The sequence below is a fragment of the Apodemus sylvaticus genome, chromosome 23 (assembly GCF_947179515.1).
Source record: "Apodemus sylvaticus chromosome 23, mApoSyl1.1, whole genome shotgun sequence".
Classification (NCBI taxonomy): Eukaryota; Metazoa; Chordata; class Mammalia; order Rodentia; family Muridae; genus Apodemus; species Apodemus sylvaticus.
This window is the reverse complement of record NC_067494.1, coordinates 40,479,922-40,496,668: the sequence shown is the minus strand read 5'-3', so window position 1 is coordinate 40,496,668 and position 16,747 is coordinate 40,479,922. Positions and strand designations below refer to the sequence as shown.

Here is a 16,747-nt window from a genome sequence, read left to right as displayed (position 1 = left end):
GCATAACTGTCTCCTGAGGGGCTTCATCCAGCAGCTGATGGAAACAGATGCAGAGACCCACAGTCAAGCATCAGGTGGAGTTGTGGGAGACTTGTGGAAGAGTGGGGGATGGGACTGAGGGAGCCAGAGGGCTCAAGGACACCACACAAAGACCTACAGAGTCAACCTGGGCCCGTGGGAGCTCACAGAGGCGGAACCACCAACCAAAGAGCACGCAGGGGCTGGACCTCGCTCCTACACACTTGCAGCAGATGTGCAGCTGGGTCTTCCTAGGGGTCCCCTCACAACTGGAGCGTGGGCAGTCTTGGACTCTTGCCTGCCATTGGACCCCCTTCCCCTATCTGGAGGGCCTGGTTAGGCCTCAGCTGGAGGGGATGTACCTAGTCCTTCTGGGACCTCACGTTCCAAGGGAGGGAAGAAGAACGGGAGGGATTTGTGAGGGTAAGACTGAGAGGAGGGGAGGGAGGGGGCTGATTGTGATGTAAAGTGAACAAATAAATCAATAATAATAATAAAAAAGAGAGAGTCTCACTCTGTAATTCTGGCTGGCATGGAACATACTGAAATCCACCATGCCTGACCCTTGTTTGTATACTTTTTTTTTTTTTCCGAGACAGGGTTTCTCTGTGTAGCCCTGACTGTCCTGGAACTCACTCTATAAACCAGGCTGGCCTCGAACTTAGAAATCCACCTGCCTCTGCCTCCTAAGTGCTGGGATTAAAGGTGTGCGCCACCACTGCTGGGCTCTTTGCATACTTTTAATTGGTACCCCAAGTCTCCTTCTTTTTTTTTTCTTTTTTTTTTTTTTTGGTTTTTTTTTTTGGTTTTTTTGGATTTGGTTTCTTTGAGACAGGGTTTCTCTGTATAACCCTGACTGTCCTGGAACTCACTCCATAGACCACACTGGCCTTGAACTCAGAAATCCGCCTGTCTCTGCCTCCCAGCTTTCTCCTTTCTTGATTTAAAAAATTCTAGTTCCCTCATCCAGTTCTTTTTTTTCCCCCTGAGGGAGAAGCAAGGGTAAGAAATGTGGCTGGAATCCAGACCCTTTCCTACGTCCCCTGTGATCCGGGGAGATGGGGGACAGCTAAGCTCTGCAGGGCGGTGGCCCTGAGCGGACAGAGCTGGAGACAGGAGTGAGGGGTACGAAGTGAGAAAGCCCCGGTTGCTGCAGATTAGCTTCTAACTCGGCTTTCTTCGTGAACCCACCTGAGGTGACGCAATGACCGCAGGCATTTTGAAAAACATCCTTATTTCAAAATAAGGAAGCTGGAGGTTCTGGACATGACGTTCTGTGTGTCTAGCGGGTCAGGTTACAAGGCTGGGCAGGAGGCCCTGGGGCAGAGATTGCAACATAGAGCTCCCTCCTAGGAGAGCACCCCAGCCTAGACCGACCTTCTTTCTTGATCTTTAGTTTGCAGTTAACTATTAGAAGGGAGAAAGTCGCCTGTGTCAGGGTTGACTGTAGACATCAAAGCCAGGTGGCTGACTGGGCAGGAAAGAGAGTCCTTGGAACTTTCTGGAGATGGCTGGGAAGCAGTCTCCTCTCTAGGCCCACACCCACACCATATGGTAGGGTATGGTCCTGCTGAGGGGTTTTCTCTGGAACTAAGAAAACCTGAAAGATGCTCACTCCAGCAAGACCAGGAAAGGGGGGCAGGCCATCCAGGATAGAGCCATAGGGGCTGTGACAGAGGGAGTGGTTCAAAGAGAGAGGGCAGAGCCTCTTGCACCTTTGCTGGATGCCTGACATGCATTAAGCCTTGCAAAGAGACAGAAAACCAAACACTGATGTTAGAGTAACCAGGCAGACAGCCCTCCTGATTCAGGCAGGGAAGCTAGCCTTATGGTGCTCTGTCCGTGTGTGTATGCATCTTCCACGATCTGCTCCAGAGGCCTCCGACATGAGCAGTGATATTTTACAAGCTGCTTTCAGACCAGAGTGCCTGGTGCTCTCTTTTCCAGTAAGCTCTGTGGAATTCACCGTGTTTGCTCTTCCTTCAGATGGGTGTGCCCCTGCGTGTTCTCAAGACACTTATGATCTGCTCTCATATGAAACAGGGGAGGGGAGGACTGCAGGTCTAATGTGCTCCTAGTTTTCAAAATGGCTTTGTTGAAAGACACCCCTTCTATGTTTAAAAACCTCAGTATTGACCAGGTGCTGCTATGACGCATGCCTTTAGTCTCAGTACTTGTAGGCAGAGGCAGGTGGAGCTCTGAGTTGCAGGCCAGCCAGGGCTACATAGAGAAACCCATCACAAAACAAAACAAAACAAAACAAAACCTCATAAGAGATGCCTCACTGGTTAAGAGCACTGGCTGCTCTTCCAGAGGCCCTGGGTTTAATTCCCAGCATCCACAGTGACTCACAAACATCCATAACTTTAGTTCCAGGGAATACAACGCCCTCTTCTGGCTTTCATGAGCATCAGGAATGCACACTATACACACACATACACGCATGTAAAATATATAGCAATAGACTCAGTAAATAACCAGTAGGTTCCGTCTATCCCTGTATTTGAGCCCATTTCCCTCACTCAAAACACAATCCCAGAAAGCGACTCAGGACCTGGGAAAGCACCCCTGCGGTCATCCCCTGATACTTTTCCTGAAGTGGATAAGAGCTAAGAAATTCAAGGCATTGGGTTGGGTGTACAGTGGCCCTGTAATCTCAGCTCTTGATAGAGGCTGGAGGATCAGAAGTCCAGGATCAGCCTCAGCTACATATATTGAGTTTGAATCCAGCCTGGGTTTCACGAGACCCTTTTTAAAAATAAACAACAACAAACTAAATCAATAATCAAGAAATCCAAATAAATTGCAAATTAAGGGTCAGCCCATCATCAGTCACCAAACATTCATAAATGAAGATGTTTTATGGGGGGCTGGAGAGATGGCTCAGCGGTTGGGGGCACTGGCTGCTCTTCCAGAGGGTCCTGGGCTCAGATCCCGGCAACCACATAGTGGCTCACAACCATCCCATCTGTGGTGGGATCTGGCGCCCTCTTCTGGTGTGTCTAAAGACAGCTACAGTGTACTTACATATAATAAGTAAATCTTGGGCCCGGAGCAAGCAGAAGTCCCGAGTTTGGTTCCCAGCAACCACATGATGGCTCACAACCAGCTACGGTGCACTCATATACACAAAATAAATAAATAAAACTTTAAAAAAATAAAGATGTTTTATGTTTTATGACCCAGAACTCCAAAAAAGTTTACATAATAAAGCCGTTTTAAATAAAGATATCTCCTTCCCAACTGTAGCTTACACAGCCAGGGAGCATCTGTGAATCAGATTTGGTACAATGGCTTCCAGGAAGCACTTATTGATGACTGAGGTGTGTTGGACCATCCCTGAGTCCTGGGTCAGAGGAGAAATAGAGCACTATTACCCACATGAACACATACATACCCTCCCCGTGACGCTTACCTGTCCTCAAAGCACACCGTGCACTTCCACGCGTGAGTCTTCCGCAGGAATACGCGGCACTCGGAGCACACGCGGTGGCTGCAGCCCTGACACACGGCCCCACGGTTCAGCAGAAGGCCCAGAGGCCGCTGGCAACGTGCACAGCACTTTTCCTTGTACTCCTGGCCGGAGTTCTTCGCCCCTTTCCAACGGAGATGCTGCAGGTGCGTTTTCAGTTTCCTGTGACCCAGCAAGTTGAATAATGATTGGTTGGTGTAATGGTTCCTTTTCATTGCCAACTTGGCAATAACCTTAAATCATTTGGGAAGAGCCTCTGCAAGGATCGTCGATGTTGGGTTGGACTGCAGACCTGTCTGTGGGAGACTGTCAGAAGTTAACTGATGGGGAAAGACCCAGCCCACTGTGGGCAGCACCATCCCCTAGGCAGGGCATGAATTATATGAGAAGGAGAAACCGGAGTGGACCAACAAGTAAACATGCATGCACTGGCATCTCTCTGCTCTTGGCCATGGATGTGATGTGACTGGCTAGTTGAAGTTCCCACCTGGACTCCCCTCGATATTGGGTGGTAACCTGGAATTAGAAGGTGAAATCAAAGTGCTTCCCCCCTGATTTATCATAGCAACAGAGATAAAATTCGAACAGATGTATGAAGCTAGACTTCAGGAACCTCCACAGTGCCATGATGCCAGTCTCAGAGGCGGCTCAGGTGAACATTCTTTCAGAATGAAACCTTCCTCACCAGGGTCCACGAGACTGTTACTATTCCAAACAGCTGTCTGGACCACCAAATGAAGTTCCATTTTTCTCGGTCTATTATTATTTCAATGAATCAGAGTTCACAAGCACATTTAAAGGGTTGTGAAGAAAAGGCGGGACCAGGCGTGGTGGTACCTCCCTTTAATCCCAGTACTTGGGGCAAAGAGGCAGGCCAATCTCTATGAGTTCAAAGTCAGCCTGGTCTACATACACAGGGAGTTCTGGGAACTCTTAGTAGAAAGAGATCTTGTCTCAAATAAATACATAGATAAACAAATAAATAAATAAGAGGAAGCAATGAAAAAAAGAATTTTGTATTTTTGGCTAAGCAGACCATTTCCTTCTTTAAGAATGTTATTTTACATGTGTGGTATTTTTTTCCATGTACATGTTTAACATGCATGTATGCAGTGCATCATGCATGGGCTTGCTGTGCTTGCAGAAGCCAGAAGAGGGTATCGGGGCCCTGGGACTGGAGTTACAGATAACTAACTACCATATGGGTACCGGGAATTGAACCCGGATCCTCTGGAAGAGCAGCCAGTGCTCTGCACTGCTGTACCAACTCCCCTGTAACTGTGGAGAAGTTTTCCTAATAAAAACATTGGGTTGCACACCCACTTGGTGCTGAGATTGAATGACAGGTTTCTTATGTGCTAAGCACATGCTCAATAATCTGCTTCCTTTCCAATATGCCTAATAGCTGAAAGCAGACCTTGAACTCTTTTTTTTTTAAATTAAAAATATTTAGATTTCTTTCCATTTTGTGACTGTGGTGTTTTGCTTGTATGTGTATCTGTGCACCACATGAGCACCCGGTACCTACAGAGAGGCCAGCGAGGGCATTGGCTCCCCTGGAACTGGAGTTGCGGATGGTTGTGGACCATCCTGAGGGTCCTGGGAATGGGACCCAAGAGCCTCTGCAAGATCAAAAAGTGTCCCTAACTGCTGAGTCATCATCTCTCCAGCCCTGACTGACCTTGAACTCCTAATCCTCTGGCTTCTACCTCCCAGGTAGTGAGAGGGCTGGTGCGCTGGTGAATAAGAGAAAACAAAGATGTATTTACAGAGGGAGCCTCCCAGTTAACAGAGAGCCGTTCTGATGATGTCCAGAGCTCAGAGCTGCCAGTTAGCGTAACCTCATACCAAACAGCTCTGGTAACCCAGCCGGCCAGAAAAGAAGCTCCTGTTGATAAAGGGTAGGGGAACAGGCTCGGCAGGTTCACCGTCCTTTCTCCAAGCCAGCCTCAAGGCAAAAGTGAACAAAGAGAACAGACAGAAATGGATTCTACCGCTTTTCTGTTTCCGAGCCCCAATCCCCCCAGCCCCCCATGTGTGCCTTCAGGTTCCATGGAAATCAAGGTGGGGAACCTTTACTGGAAGTTTTCCCTCGGGGTGGGGGTCGGGGTCGGGGGCGGGGGGGGGGGGACTGCCCGAAGCCTGGCAGAGTTTCTCAGTAGCTCCTGCAAAACACATCAAGAGCAAAGGCTTCTTTTCCCAAAGAACCGTGAGACTGATTTCGTTCTATTGCAAAAACAATGCCCATTCCTACACCTTCAGTGGGATCCTCCGGGATGACAAGCTCAGCCCCGAGCTAGCAGTCACAAGAAAGCCAAGGAGCGGAGCCATAGCTCAGAGCAGAAAAACTCCGAACCCCGTCGGCCCGCCTCGGGTCGAAGAGCAGCTTACCGGACCCTCTCCTCCTCGATGCTTTGAACAGTTTGATCTCGATATAGGACGCGGAGAATGACGTCCCGTTCCAACTCCTTGAAGGACTCCAGGTCCACTTCGTGGGCCATTTCCGACAGAAGCGATGCACTGTCCTGCGGACAGGCAAGCCGGAGTCCAGCTGCTTCCCCAGGTCCTGCAGGAGCCCCTCTCTGGTTTCACCAGTGACTGGGTTTGACGTGTGGTTCTTCCTTCCTTCCTAACTGGGTCATCCTCCTTCAGAAAAGCAAGCTGCACGAGGCTGCCCCACAGCTGGAGTCGCTTCCACCCGCAGAGCGTTTTTCACTGGGCTCTCTGTCTGATGAGACAGACAAGAGCGTATCTTTTTTTTCTGAGGCTTTGCCAGAGATTGTTATAAATGCTGAATGGCTGCTGGGCAGATAATTTCTGCAGAGCGCTAGTAATCTCCAGCCCTGGGAAGTTTGACAAGCAGTCATGAGAAAGCCGGACGACTCAGGGCAGCAAAATTTCCCCAGAAAAGTATGTCCAGGTCAGCAAAAGTGACAAGAAGAGTCCAGCCTGGTTAATGCCTTAAAACCTGTTAAAAAACAACAAAAAAAAAAAAAAAAAAAAAACCATCATTAGTTTGCCTGGCAACATCACTCCAGAGGTGAGCCGGGCAGACACAACTTTGTGTTTTCAGCTATGATTCAAATGTCATTGAAGAAGACATCTTTTCAACATCTTGTATAATTTCTAAACTCGGATTTTCCTACCAAAAACTCTGAATCTTCGGTTGTGAGAGGACAGAGACCCACGCTTAATGTTAACACTTATTGTTTAATTTCAGCTATTTTGTCACCGCAGACCTTAGAGAGTTCACCGATTTAGTTACATGGACCCAGATGGTCTAGCCTGCTGCATCCCAGGCTGTATGTATATATATGTGTGTGTGTGTGTGTGTGTGTGTGTGTATGATATAGCTCACTGCCCCTGGTGTGAACAGGACCATACAGAATTAGATCAAGCATTAGAGAAAGAGGTGGGAGAGAGACGGTGCCCATCCAGCGGTTTGCAACCTCCCCCACTCTGTGACCCTTTAATACAGTTCCTCATGTGGTGGTAACCCCCCAACCATGATGAATTGCTACTTCATAACGGAAACTTTGCTACTGTTATGAATCACAATATAAATATCTGATAGATAGGGTATCTGGTACGTGACCTCCAATGGGGTCGCTACCCACTGGTTGAGAACCCTGCAATGGGGCAGCAACACAACCCAGCCAGTTTCCTTGGTGAACAGCTTCTTTTCTTTGTCTTTTAAAAGAAGAAGACAGACCTGATAAAACAAAATTTAAAATATGGAGGCTGCAGAGCTGGCGGGTGCACACTTAGAATCCAGGAGGTGGAAACCAGCAGCTCTCCAGGGCTTGTTGGTCAGCAGGCCCAATGGCTAGTTCTGGGTTGGCGAAGGACACAGTCATTAAAAAAAATAAATCAAGGTGCGTGATGTCCAAGGAGCAACAGCTGAGGCCGGCACCTGGCTTCCATATGCTTAAGCACACATGCGAACACACACACACACACACCAGTAAAAGGTATGGTGTGGAGGGGCAGCAGACGTGCGGTGGTGAAGAACCTGTGCTACTCTTCCAGGGGACTCAGCTCTCCTGCCAGGCAGCTCATGGCTGTCTGGAACTCCAGCTCTGGAGATCCAAAGCCACCTTCTCGCTTCCATGGGCACTATGTTCCCCTGCACAAACACACTCATAATTAAAAGTAAAAACAGAACATGTTAAATGCATAACTGTATCACAGTCCGTGATCAAGTGTCCTTCACACACAAAGAGGGTTATTATGCCCCACCCCAGCCATGCAGGAGGTACGGCACAAGATAGGAACGTCCGTCTTTGGGATGGTCTTACCCAACCATTATGTTACATTCACTGGAGCATCGTTACAAAGCAATGGCTAACTTCACACCACTTTAATTGAAAATACATTAGCGCGAGCAGTAGTCCTCAGCTGTCGGCTATTATTTTTTACAAGTATCGTCAGAACTCAGAGTGTCATCAATTAGGGGAATATGTGTAGCTACCGCAACCTCAACCTATCAATTATTTATGTCCTGTAATAGTTCTGTGAGCATCATTAGGCATCGTTAGGCATATCTCGCCCTGCTTCTGTTCAGTTCAAGTCAGAAGATTCTGCATGCCTCCACCCACCAAGAAAATGTCGGCCATTCAAGCAGTCTGCTTTCTGAACTGCCATTTTGATTTTACAGCCCAGCTAGTTTTGTTTGTAGTCATGAGGGTCCTCTATGTACTTTGACAACTTTTGAATTCATGGATAAGCAACAGCCCTATGACATCACTCTTTTTCAACAAATACTCTTCTTTCTGTAATCTGTGGTAGTCTGGCAAGGTCATAAAAGCAATTGATCACACTGAAGTATTAAGAATATAAGTACACTGTAGCTGTCTCCAGACACTCCAGAACACGGAGTCTGATCTCATTACATTACGGATGGTTGTGAGCCACCATGTGGTTGCTGAGATTTGAACTCGGGACCTTCAGAAGAACAGCTCTTAACCTCTAAGCCATCTCTCCAGCCCCGACCTCTGGCTTTCATGCACATGAGCACACAAATGCACCTGTGCACGCACCCACACACACCCTAGAACACAGAGCGACCAATGCTACAAGGAGCAAGTTAGTGTTCGTGCTTCCCAACTGTAGCCTCTGAGCTCACGCCTGGCTGTCTTCGATTTCTAGTGACCACCCTGCTGAGTCACGTACTGGTTTGCTTGGTTCTCAGTTATTTTAAATGGATGTGAACAGCTTCTGTGACTGGATGTGTTCTGCTCCAGCTTGGGTCTTCAGCTTCTCAGCAAGGTAGGGTCCCAGTGAGTGCCATCCTAAATGACAGTGTCTCCACAGGAGAAACCTGGGCTCCTCAGTGCTCACCCAGCAGGTGTCTTAAGTCGTGTGCATTTTCAGGGATACTACTATCTACAAAACACTATTCCAGCCCCATCCTGGGCCAGCCAGCATCAAAGAGTGGGAACTACCCTGTTCAAGAAAGAGAACGCTGGCTCCCCCTTGTGGCAGAAGCGTGGAATTCACCTGCACGATCTAGCCATCTTTGTTGGGTATTTGTGGGGTACCGTGCAAGCACCAGGCACTCTTCTGGGTGCCTCCACTTGCTATGTATACCCTGTCCTAAAAGGGGATTATAGCAAAAGCATTTAAAGAAGAGAAAAAAGTCAGAGAGACGCCACCAGTGAGGAAAAGAGGCTGGAATTTCTCCCAGGAAGCTCTAGTGAAGCAACTGCCCATCAGCATTAGATAGACCTCTGACCTTCCTTGTCACCAAGGCAAAACACAACGCGGCAGAAAACCTACAGGGTGCATACAGTTCAAATGAACCGAAAGAAATGCAAAGGGTGTCTGTCTGTCCTCAAGCTGTGGATCACTGAGTCAGCCGCTCACGTCAACAGCAGTTCAAAAGCAGGTAAAGAACTGCTGGGGCTGGAGAGATGGCTCAGCGGTTAAGTACACTGACTGCTCTTCCAGAGGTCCTGAGTTCAATTCCCAGCAACCACATGGTGGCTTATAACCATCTGTAATGAGATCCGATGCCTCCTTCTGGAGTGCGTCTGAAGACAGCTACAGTGTACTCTTAAAATCAATCAATCTATCTTTAAAAAAGTCATAGAAACAAAAACAAAAAATAAATAAACAAAAAACCTGGTCCCTGAACCTATGAATTAGTGGACCTTATCATGGCCTTGGCCGCTTCTAAATTAATGATATCACTCTTGTTCATATTGCAGCTCGCCAGTGGTTTGGAGGAGATCGGGGCAGAGACAAATAGAGAATTGGTTGGTTTGGGGTTTATAAACAGTTTTCTGAGTTAGTTTGACTATGAACTAAATTCTGCCTGATTTCTGGGTTATAAGGAAGTTTGTAGCTACTCTCTCAATAGGAGTCATCTCAATGAACTCCCGTGTCTGCCTACAGTCCTCTTGAGCTGTCTCTTGGCTGGGAAGGCGCTGGACTCTTGGGAGTCATTTGCCAAGGTGGAGATTCTACAGTGGAATTCTTCTTCCAAGTCACTTAGAACCAATTCCTGCCACGCCCAGCAGCATCTCCTGCAACCTCAGCTACTTGGAGGTTGAGCCTGTTGTAGGATTTTTTCATGGAAAGGCGGGGGGGGGGGGGGGGGAAGGGGGAGGGGAGAAGGGAGGCGGAGCTAGGAGTTGGGGAGACAGAGGTCGGCAGAAGGGAGAAGGAACGGAGATGGCTTCGGATGTGAACCTGTGTGACATCTACTAGCCCAAATAGCTGTTTTTTATAAGGTTAGAAATATTGGGATAAAGCTTTTATCATTATCACTTGACTCTTAAATTACTGTATTGGCATCTTGTAAATTGTGATATTACTGATACATAAATCTGGTCGACTAAGCTTTAAGAGTTTTTGCTTTAAAAGCATTTTCTTTCTTTGAAAAATGGCTAATAAAATTCTTCCTAGTCAATAGAGGTTTTTCTGTCCTAGTCAGAAAGATGAACAGGCCCACCAAAGATGCCAACACTTACAGTATTAGCAAAAATAAGAACGCAGTCACAAATTTTATTTCTGGTCATGTGTACTACCAAGAAATTTAAAACAGCACTGGGGATTTTTCAGGTATTTTAAAAAAAAAAAATATGGGCCGGGCAGTGGTGGCACAAGCCGTTAATCCCAGCACTCTGGGAGGCAGAGGCAGGGGGATTTCTGAGATTGAGGCCAGCCTGGTCTACAGAGTGAGCTCCACTACAGCCAGGGCTATAGAGAGAAACCCTGTCTTGAAAAAACCAAATCCAAAAAATCAAAAAAACAAAAAAACAAAACAAACAAACAAAAAGGACGAAACAAGCATATTTCTCTCTTGGATGCTTTTCATTTTTGTAATGTTTTCAAATGAGCAAGAGAAGAAAGAGATTCTATGGCGATTAGGTTGCGTGAATTAGCTGCATGGTCTTCCTCTGTCCCACGTTCCACACAAGGGTGGGTTTGCAGCTTCTCCATCCTCAGTGCCTCCTGCTCCTGTCCCTCCCCCCAAAAGTCATTTAAGACCATTCATAGGGGGCCAGGGAGATGGTTCGGTGGGCAGAGCCCTTGCTTTGTAAGCGTGAGAACATGAGTTCAGATCCTCAAACCCACGTAAAAGTTGAACAGCACTCTACAGTGAGGTGAGGAGTCAGAAGACTCCCCAGAAACTTACTGACATTGAGACCCTCCTCAAACAAGGCGGAGAGTGAAGATTGATACCTGAGGCTGTAATGTGACCTGAATGCACACACTGTAGCAGAAACTGTCTTCCTCTCTGATCAACCCCCGCCCCGCCCCCTACTCTCACACCCCGCCCCTGCTCTCACGCCCCGCCCCCTACTCTCACACCCCGCCCCTGCTCTCACGCCCCGCCCCTGCTCTCATGCCCCGCCCCCTGCAACCACATACTATTGAACACATCACATGAGATACTCTTCCATACTTTCTCGACTCTTCCTTCTGGCCAACTAAATTTCATTTACTCTGAACAACTTGAGGGCAATGAGAGGCTACTGTCCTGTAAGTAGCTCTGGTTCTGTCCCTCGCTTCCCCGTTGAGGTCTTGGGCAACTTATATAACTCCACCTACCCAGGACTTAACACACAAACCAGAGTGACGCCCAGGATGTTCCAATGCCTCTGACAGTGATGTGTTGATACTGAGAATGTGGCATGGTGTATGGCAGGCCGGAAGTGCCGGGTGATATTAGCAACAGAGCTTGGAAGAGGATCCCCAGTACTGCTGTGTGCTGGCTAGATAGATGTATATCAACTTGGCACAAATTATAGTCGTCTGAGAGGAGGGAACCTCAATTGAGAAAATACCTCACGGGGCAGTGGTGGTGCATGCCTTTAATCCCAGCACTTGGGAGGCAGAGGCAGGCAGATTTCTGAGTTCGAGGCCAGCCTGGTCTACAGAGTGAGCTCCAGGACAGCCAGGGCTATACAGAGAAACCCTGTCTCGAAAATCAAAACAAAACAAACAACAACAACAAAAAAAACCCAACAAAAAAAAGAAAGAAAGAAAGAAAGAAAGAAAGAAAGAAAGAAAGAAAGAAAGAAAGGAAGGAAGGAAGAAAGAAAGAAAGAAAAGAAAATACCTTCAGAAGACCAGGCTGTGGGCAAGCCTCTAGGGCATTTTCTTAACTAAAGATTGACGGGGAGGACCGGGACCATCGTGGGTGGTGCCATCCCTGAGCTGGTGGTTGTGGATTCTACAAGAAAGCAGGCTGAGGAAGCCGTGGGGAGCAAGCCAGTAAGCAGCACCCCTCCATGGTCTCTGCATTGGCTCCTGCCTCCGGGTTCCTGTCCTGACTTCCTTCCGTGATGGACAGCAATGTATATATAAGCCATGTCAACTTTTTCCTCCTCAACTTGCCTTTGGGTCATGGTGTTTCACCACAGCAAGAGAACACTAAGACATGCTAGTCTTAGAACATAAGTTTGGTCATATGGGGTGAAAAACGCTTAAGTCAGTTTTTCCCTATTTCCAATAAAAATCAATCACCCCTTCACCCTCCCCCCCCACACCACCCCCATTCTTTCTATGCATTTCTCCACAGTAGGTTCAGTTTCATTTTGTGCTGGTGTGTTTCTCTCTAATGGGGGTCTCGAGTTGCAATGCCTGGCTTGAACTGAGAAACCTTGTGCACACCGCGACAGCAAAGTTTACTAAAGCCGGAAGCCGGAAGCAGCCGGGCAGGAGGGAGACCGTCGGGGGATGGGTATCTACAGAATGCTGTAGTTTCAGAACCCTGAAGCACACAGGCAAACCTGAGTCATTCCTAAACTCGAAGCGAACACTAGACAAGATCACAAGCCAATGATCTCATTCAGACTGTCACAATGTCACAGCGAGAACCCCGAGAGCTCCCAGACCCAGTTTTCTACGATGTCTATAATCTTGTTTGTTCAGGAAGGAGAGGAGGAGGAAAGGAAGCCATTTCTCTAGGGCTGTGCGGCACAGGGCACTATGTCTGAGGGGTTTCTATACAGGCACAGCAGCCCTACCCAGGACTGACCTGTTGATGCCTGGAAGCGCAGACCACGCCCACCCTGCATATACCTTCTATCATGCCTCTAATAAAGTTTCAGATGCAAGTAAGCATTAGGTATTAAAGATTAGTAATATAGAAGTTACCGTAATAAGCCGTTCCGTTTCTGTTCCCACAACAAGCACCCTGACAAAAAGCAGCATGGGATGGGGGCGGGGCCGCGTTATTTGGTTTACACTTCCGGGTCACAGTCTATAATAGAGGGAAACTCAAAGCAGAAACTCACAGCCTCAAAGAGAAATGAATGTAGACCTACAACTGACTTCTACTCAGTTTTCTTAACACAGTTCAGGGCCCAGTCAATGAAACAGACCACCTATATCAGGGTGCATAGTCCCACAGCAATTAACAATGTGGCACGTGCCTTTAATCCCAGCACCAAGGAGACAAAAGCAAGCAGAGTTCTGTGAGTTCAAGGCTAACCTGGCCTACTAAGCAAGATCAAGCCAGTCAAGGCTACCAACAAAATCGGCTCCACCCAGCAGCTGGCTCAGACAGATGCAGACACCCACAGCCAAACAGTGGATGGAGCTTGGGGACTCTTATGGAAAAATAGGAGGAAGGAGTGTGGCCCCAAAGGGGACAGGAACTCCTCAAGAAGACCAACAGAGTCAACTAACCTAGACCCTGCGGGCTCTCAGAGTCTGAACCGCCAACCAAAGAGCATATACACAGGCTGGGCATCCGTTGCTGTGGTAAGATAGCCCAACAAAAGCGGCAGAGAAAAAAGGGATTGGTTTCAGCTTACAATTCCAGGTTCACGGGGAAGCCAAGGCAGGATCTTCAGACAGCTAGTCACACTACATCCATAGACGACCCAGAGAACGCACACAGGCAAGCTTGCTGGCTTAATTAATTAATGAACTAATTTTGTGATCAGCTCAATCTTTCCACTTTTATACAGTTCAGAACCCTGCCCCTCTCCCTGCACCCACCCACCCCCAGCGCCCCCCTTCTCCCCCCCCCCCCCCCCCCCCCCGTCTAGGGGATGGTGGTACATCAACTAGGTCGATTAAGAAAATCTCTCACATACATGCCCGCAGACCTTCGCAATGTAGACCATTCCTCACCGCCAGGGAATTCTAGGTTGGGGCAAGTTGATGGTTAAAGCTAACCCCCATGCAGTCCCATAACACTGTCTCCTCTGGGGATGTTGTAGGCATCTATGCTCTGTGGCCTTTGCAAAGTGACAAAATCAGCCAAGCTCACACTTTGGGACAAAGCATGTCCCCGTGGTTGACACAGGCCAGCATTCATTCCTGCTATGGAAACAGAAACAACACTTGTAGCTGCCCTGGGCCCAGCGGAGGACCTTGACTTTGGCTTGGGGAGCTGGCAAGGGGGCAAGAACAGGAAGTAGAGATCTGAAAGACAAAGGGGTGGGGGAGGGGAAGCGGTCCCTATAGGTTGACAGGCCCTTGTCTGCTCTGAGCTGGCAGCCACTGAACCGAAGGAAATAGATGGCGGTCCGGTGTCGGGGCAGCACGTCAGCAGAGTGGAAGTGAGCAGGTAGCAGCTTGCGTGCCTGAGAACACACGGTCCCACCCCGCCCGTCTCTGTTCTCACAGCCCGCAGGCCACAGCCGCTTAGCTACAGAGCTTCGTGCTTTTGGAGGCTGCAGCTAGGCCCAGCTGTTCCACCACAGCTGTTTTTTCTTTCTTGTGAATCTTCTCAGCTTCAGTGTGAGACCACAAAACCCTTCTGCCTCCAAGCCGAGGGGCAAAACAGACCTTAACGCTGACCCTGAGAAATCACACCCTTTATGTTCCTTGGGTAGTTTCTCGGTGGAGGCTTTGGATAGCCACAAAGAACAGCAGCCCGCCCAAGGCAGCCGAGGAATAAAGAAGAGCCGTTATCTCTAGCTCCAGCCAGAACTGGGCTCCTATTCATTCACAGGCTTCCAAGATTTTGCATAAATGAGCATTATCAGAAAGTCTTGCACAGGAAGGGAATTGTGTGTTTGAAAAGTTTATCTTTGCCGATTATCCTTAATCGTTGGTGGGTTTTCTGCCTTCCCCCGAAAAACCCCGGCAGAGCTCCCATTCCTTTAATGTTTATTTTGTCAGTTTCTACGAAGTGGATCAGCCTCAGATCCCTTAGAACATAACGCATTAAGATACAATCATATGCATAAAGTCCCGGAAGGCTGGGGGGGGGGGGGAATGCTATGCATAGTCCTCATTTTGGTGGATCCTTGCTACCCAGCATTCCCCTGCACCTCCCATGTCCTTGTAGAATCAGGGTAAAAGAGGAAAAAAAACATTGTGATGTTCACGGTTTAAACTTGACCGCTTCACACAGAAGGTCAAAGACATAAAAATTAACACAAAATGTTGCCATAGCCACCAGACTCCTGTCACTATGTTTTTGTTGTTGGGATAGCCACTGTTAATTTAGTACTCCCTCTAGGCCCGGCAGTTTAGCAAGTATGTTATACACTAAAGGTTATTGTGGCAGGCTGAAGTCAGCTTATCCACTTTGCAGATTTGAAAATGGAGGCAGGGCATTCAGTAATTTACCTGAAGTCACATTGGGACCTAGATCCTTTCACTTCTGAAACTTGATTCCCCACCTCCCCCTCCCCCCCCCCCCCAGGTTTTTTCTGTGTAGCCCTGGCAGTCCTGGAACTCTGTAGATCAGGCTGGCCTCGAACTCAGAGATCCGCCTGCCTCTGCCTTCCAAGTGCTGAGATTAAAGGCCTGTGCCACCATTGCCCCTGAAACCTGATTCTTTATCTGGATACAGAAGTTAAGAAGTTAGAGTCTCCAATTAATTATCCCGGCTGAATGATTTTTTTTTTTCTCTATCAACTCTTCTGTCAGTAGATCTTACAGATCTAATACACACTTTCCTTTGACAACAACCTACATTACACCCAGGTATCTATTTGGGGTTAGACAAAGCTCACTTAAGAGAAATTTAAGGGTCTGGTGGTTCATGCCTTTAATTTCGGTACTCAGGAATCAGAGGTAGGTGAACTCTCTGTGAGTTCAAGGCCAGCCTGGTCTACCTATAGTGAGTTTGAGGCCAGCTTGGTCTATACATAGTGAGCTTAGGTCAGAAAGCCCTACAAAGTGAGAACCTGTCAAGACAGACAGAGAAAGTAGGGTTTAAAGTAGGTCCTGGGCAACTTCACTTCTTTATTGTAAAATTATATTTATCTTTTGTCTTCAAACTAGGGGTCAAGGTTGACAGAAACAGCCTAAATCGGTGAAGCTATTGAGGACAAAACAAGCGGTGTACAAATGACCTTGAAAGCCAAAGATGATATTCTATTGCCTCTTAGGCAATGTCACATGGCTTTGGTAAACTGTCTTGTGTTTTGTTCTTTAAATCTTAAATTACTTTCCTGATGCCATTTAAAACATCATTTCCCTTCCTTCTTTCCTTCCTTCCTTTCTTCCTTCCTTCCTTCCTTCCTTCCTTCCTTCCTTCTCTTCCTTTCTTTCTTTCCTTCTCTTCCTTCCTTTCTTTCTTCCTTTCCTTCTTTCCTTCCTTCCTTCTTGCCTTCCTTCCTTCCCTCCTTTCTTTTTTCTTGGTATTTTGAGACAGGGTTTCTCTGTGTAGCTCAGCCTGTCCTGGACCTAGCTTTGTAGACCAGGCTGGCCTTGAACTCACAGAGATGCACCTGCCTGTGCCTCCTGAGTGCTGGGTTTAGAGGTGCATACCACCACTGCCTGGCTCATCATTACACTAGCAGTGTCTCCTATTCAACACAATCACAAGGCTTGCTA

General features: G+C 47.8%; 1 protein-coding gene across 2 annotated transcripts in view; it reads right to left on the bottom strand.

The window, feature by feature from the left end:
- The window catches only part of Sytl3 (synaptotagmin like 3), a 73,116-nt gene that overhangs the window by 55,991 nt on the left and 378 nt on the right, over positions 1 to 16,747 (bottom strand). Inside the window, exons 1-3 of one of the 2 annotated variants that reach the window (XM_052169893.1) lie at positions 13,100 to 13,164; positions 5,882 to 6,458; positions 3,434 to 3,652 (exon numbers count right to left, since the gene is read on the bottom strand). In XM_052169893.1, coding sequence (XP_052025853.1) covers positions 3,434 to 3,652; positions 5,882 to 5,991 — 329 coding nt within the window. In that variant the 5' untranslated portion in view covers positions 5,992 to 6,458; positions 13,100 to 13,164. Of the gene's footprint in view, positions 1 to 3,433; positions 3,653 to 5,881; positions 6,459 to 13,099; positions 13,165 to 16,747 lie in introns of those variants that run through there. The other variant, XM_052169891.1, reaches the window with a different exon arrangement.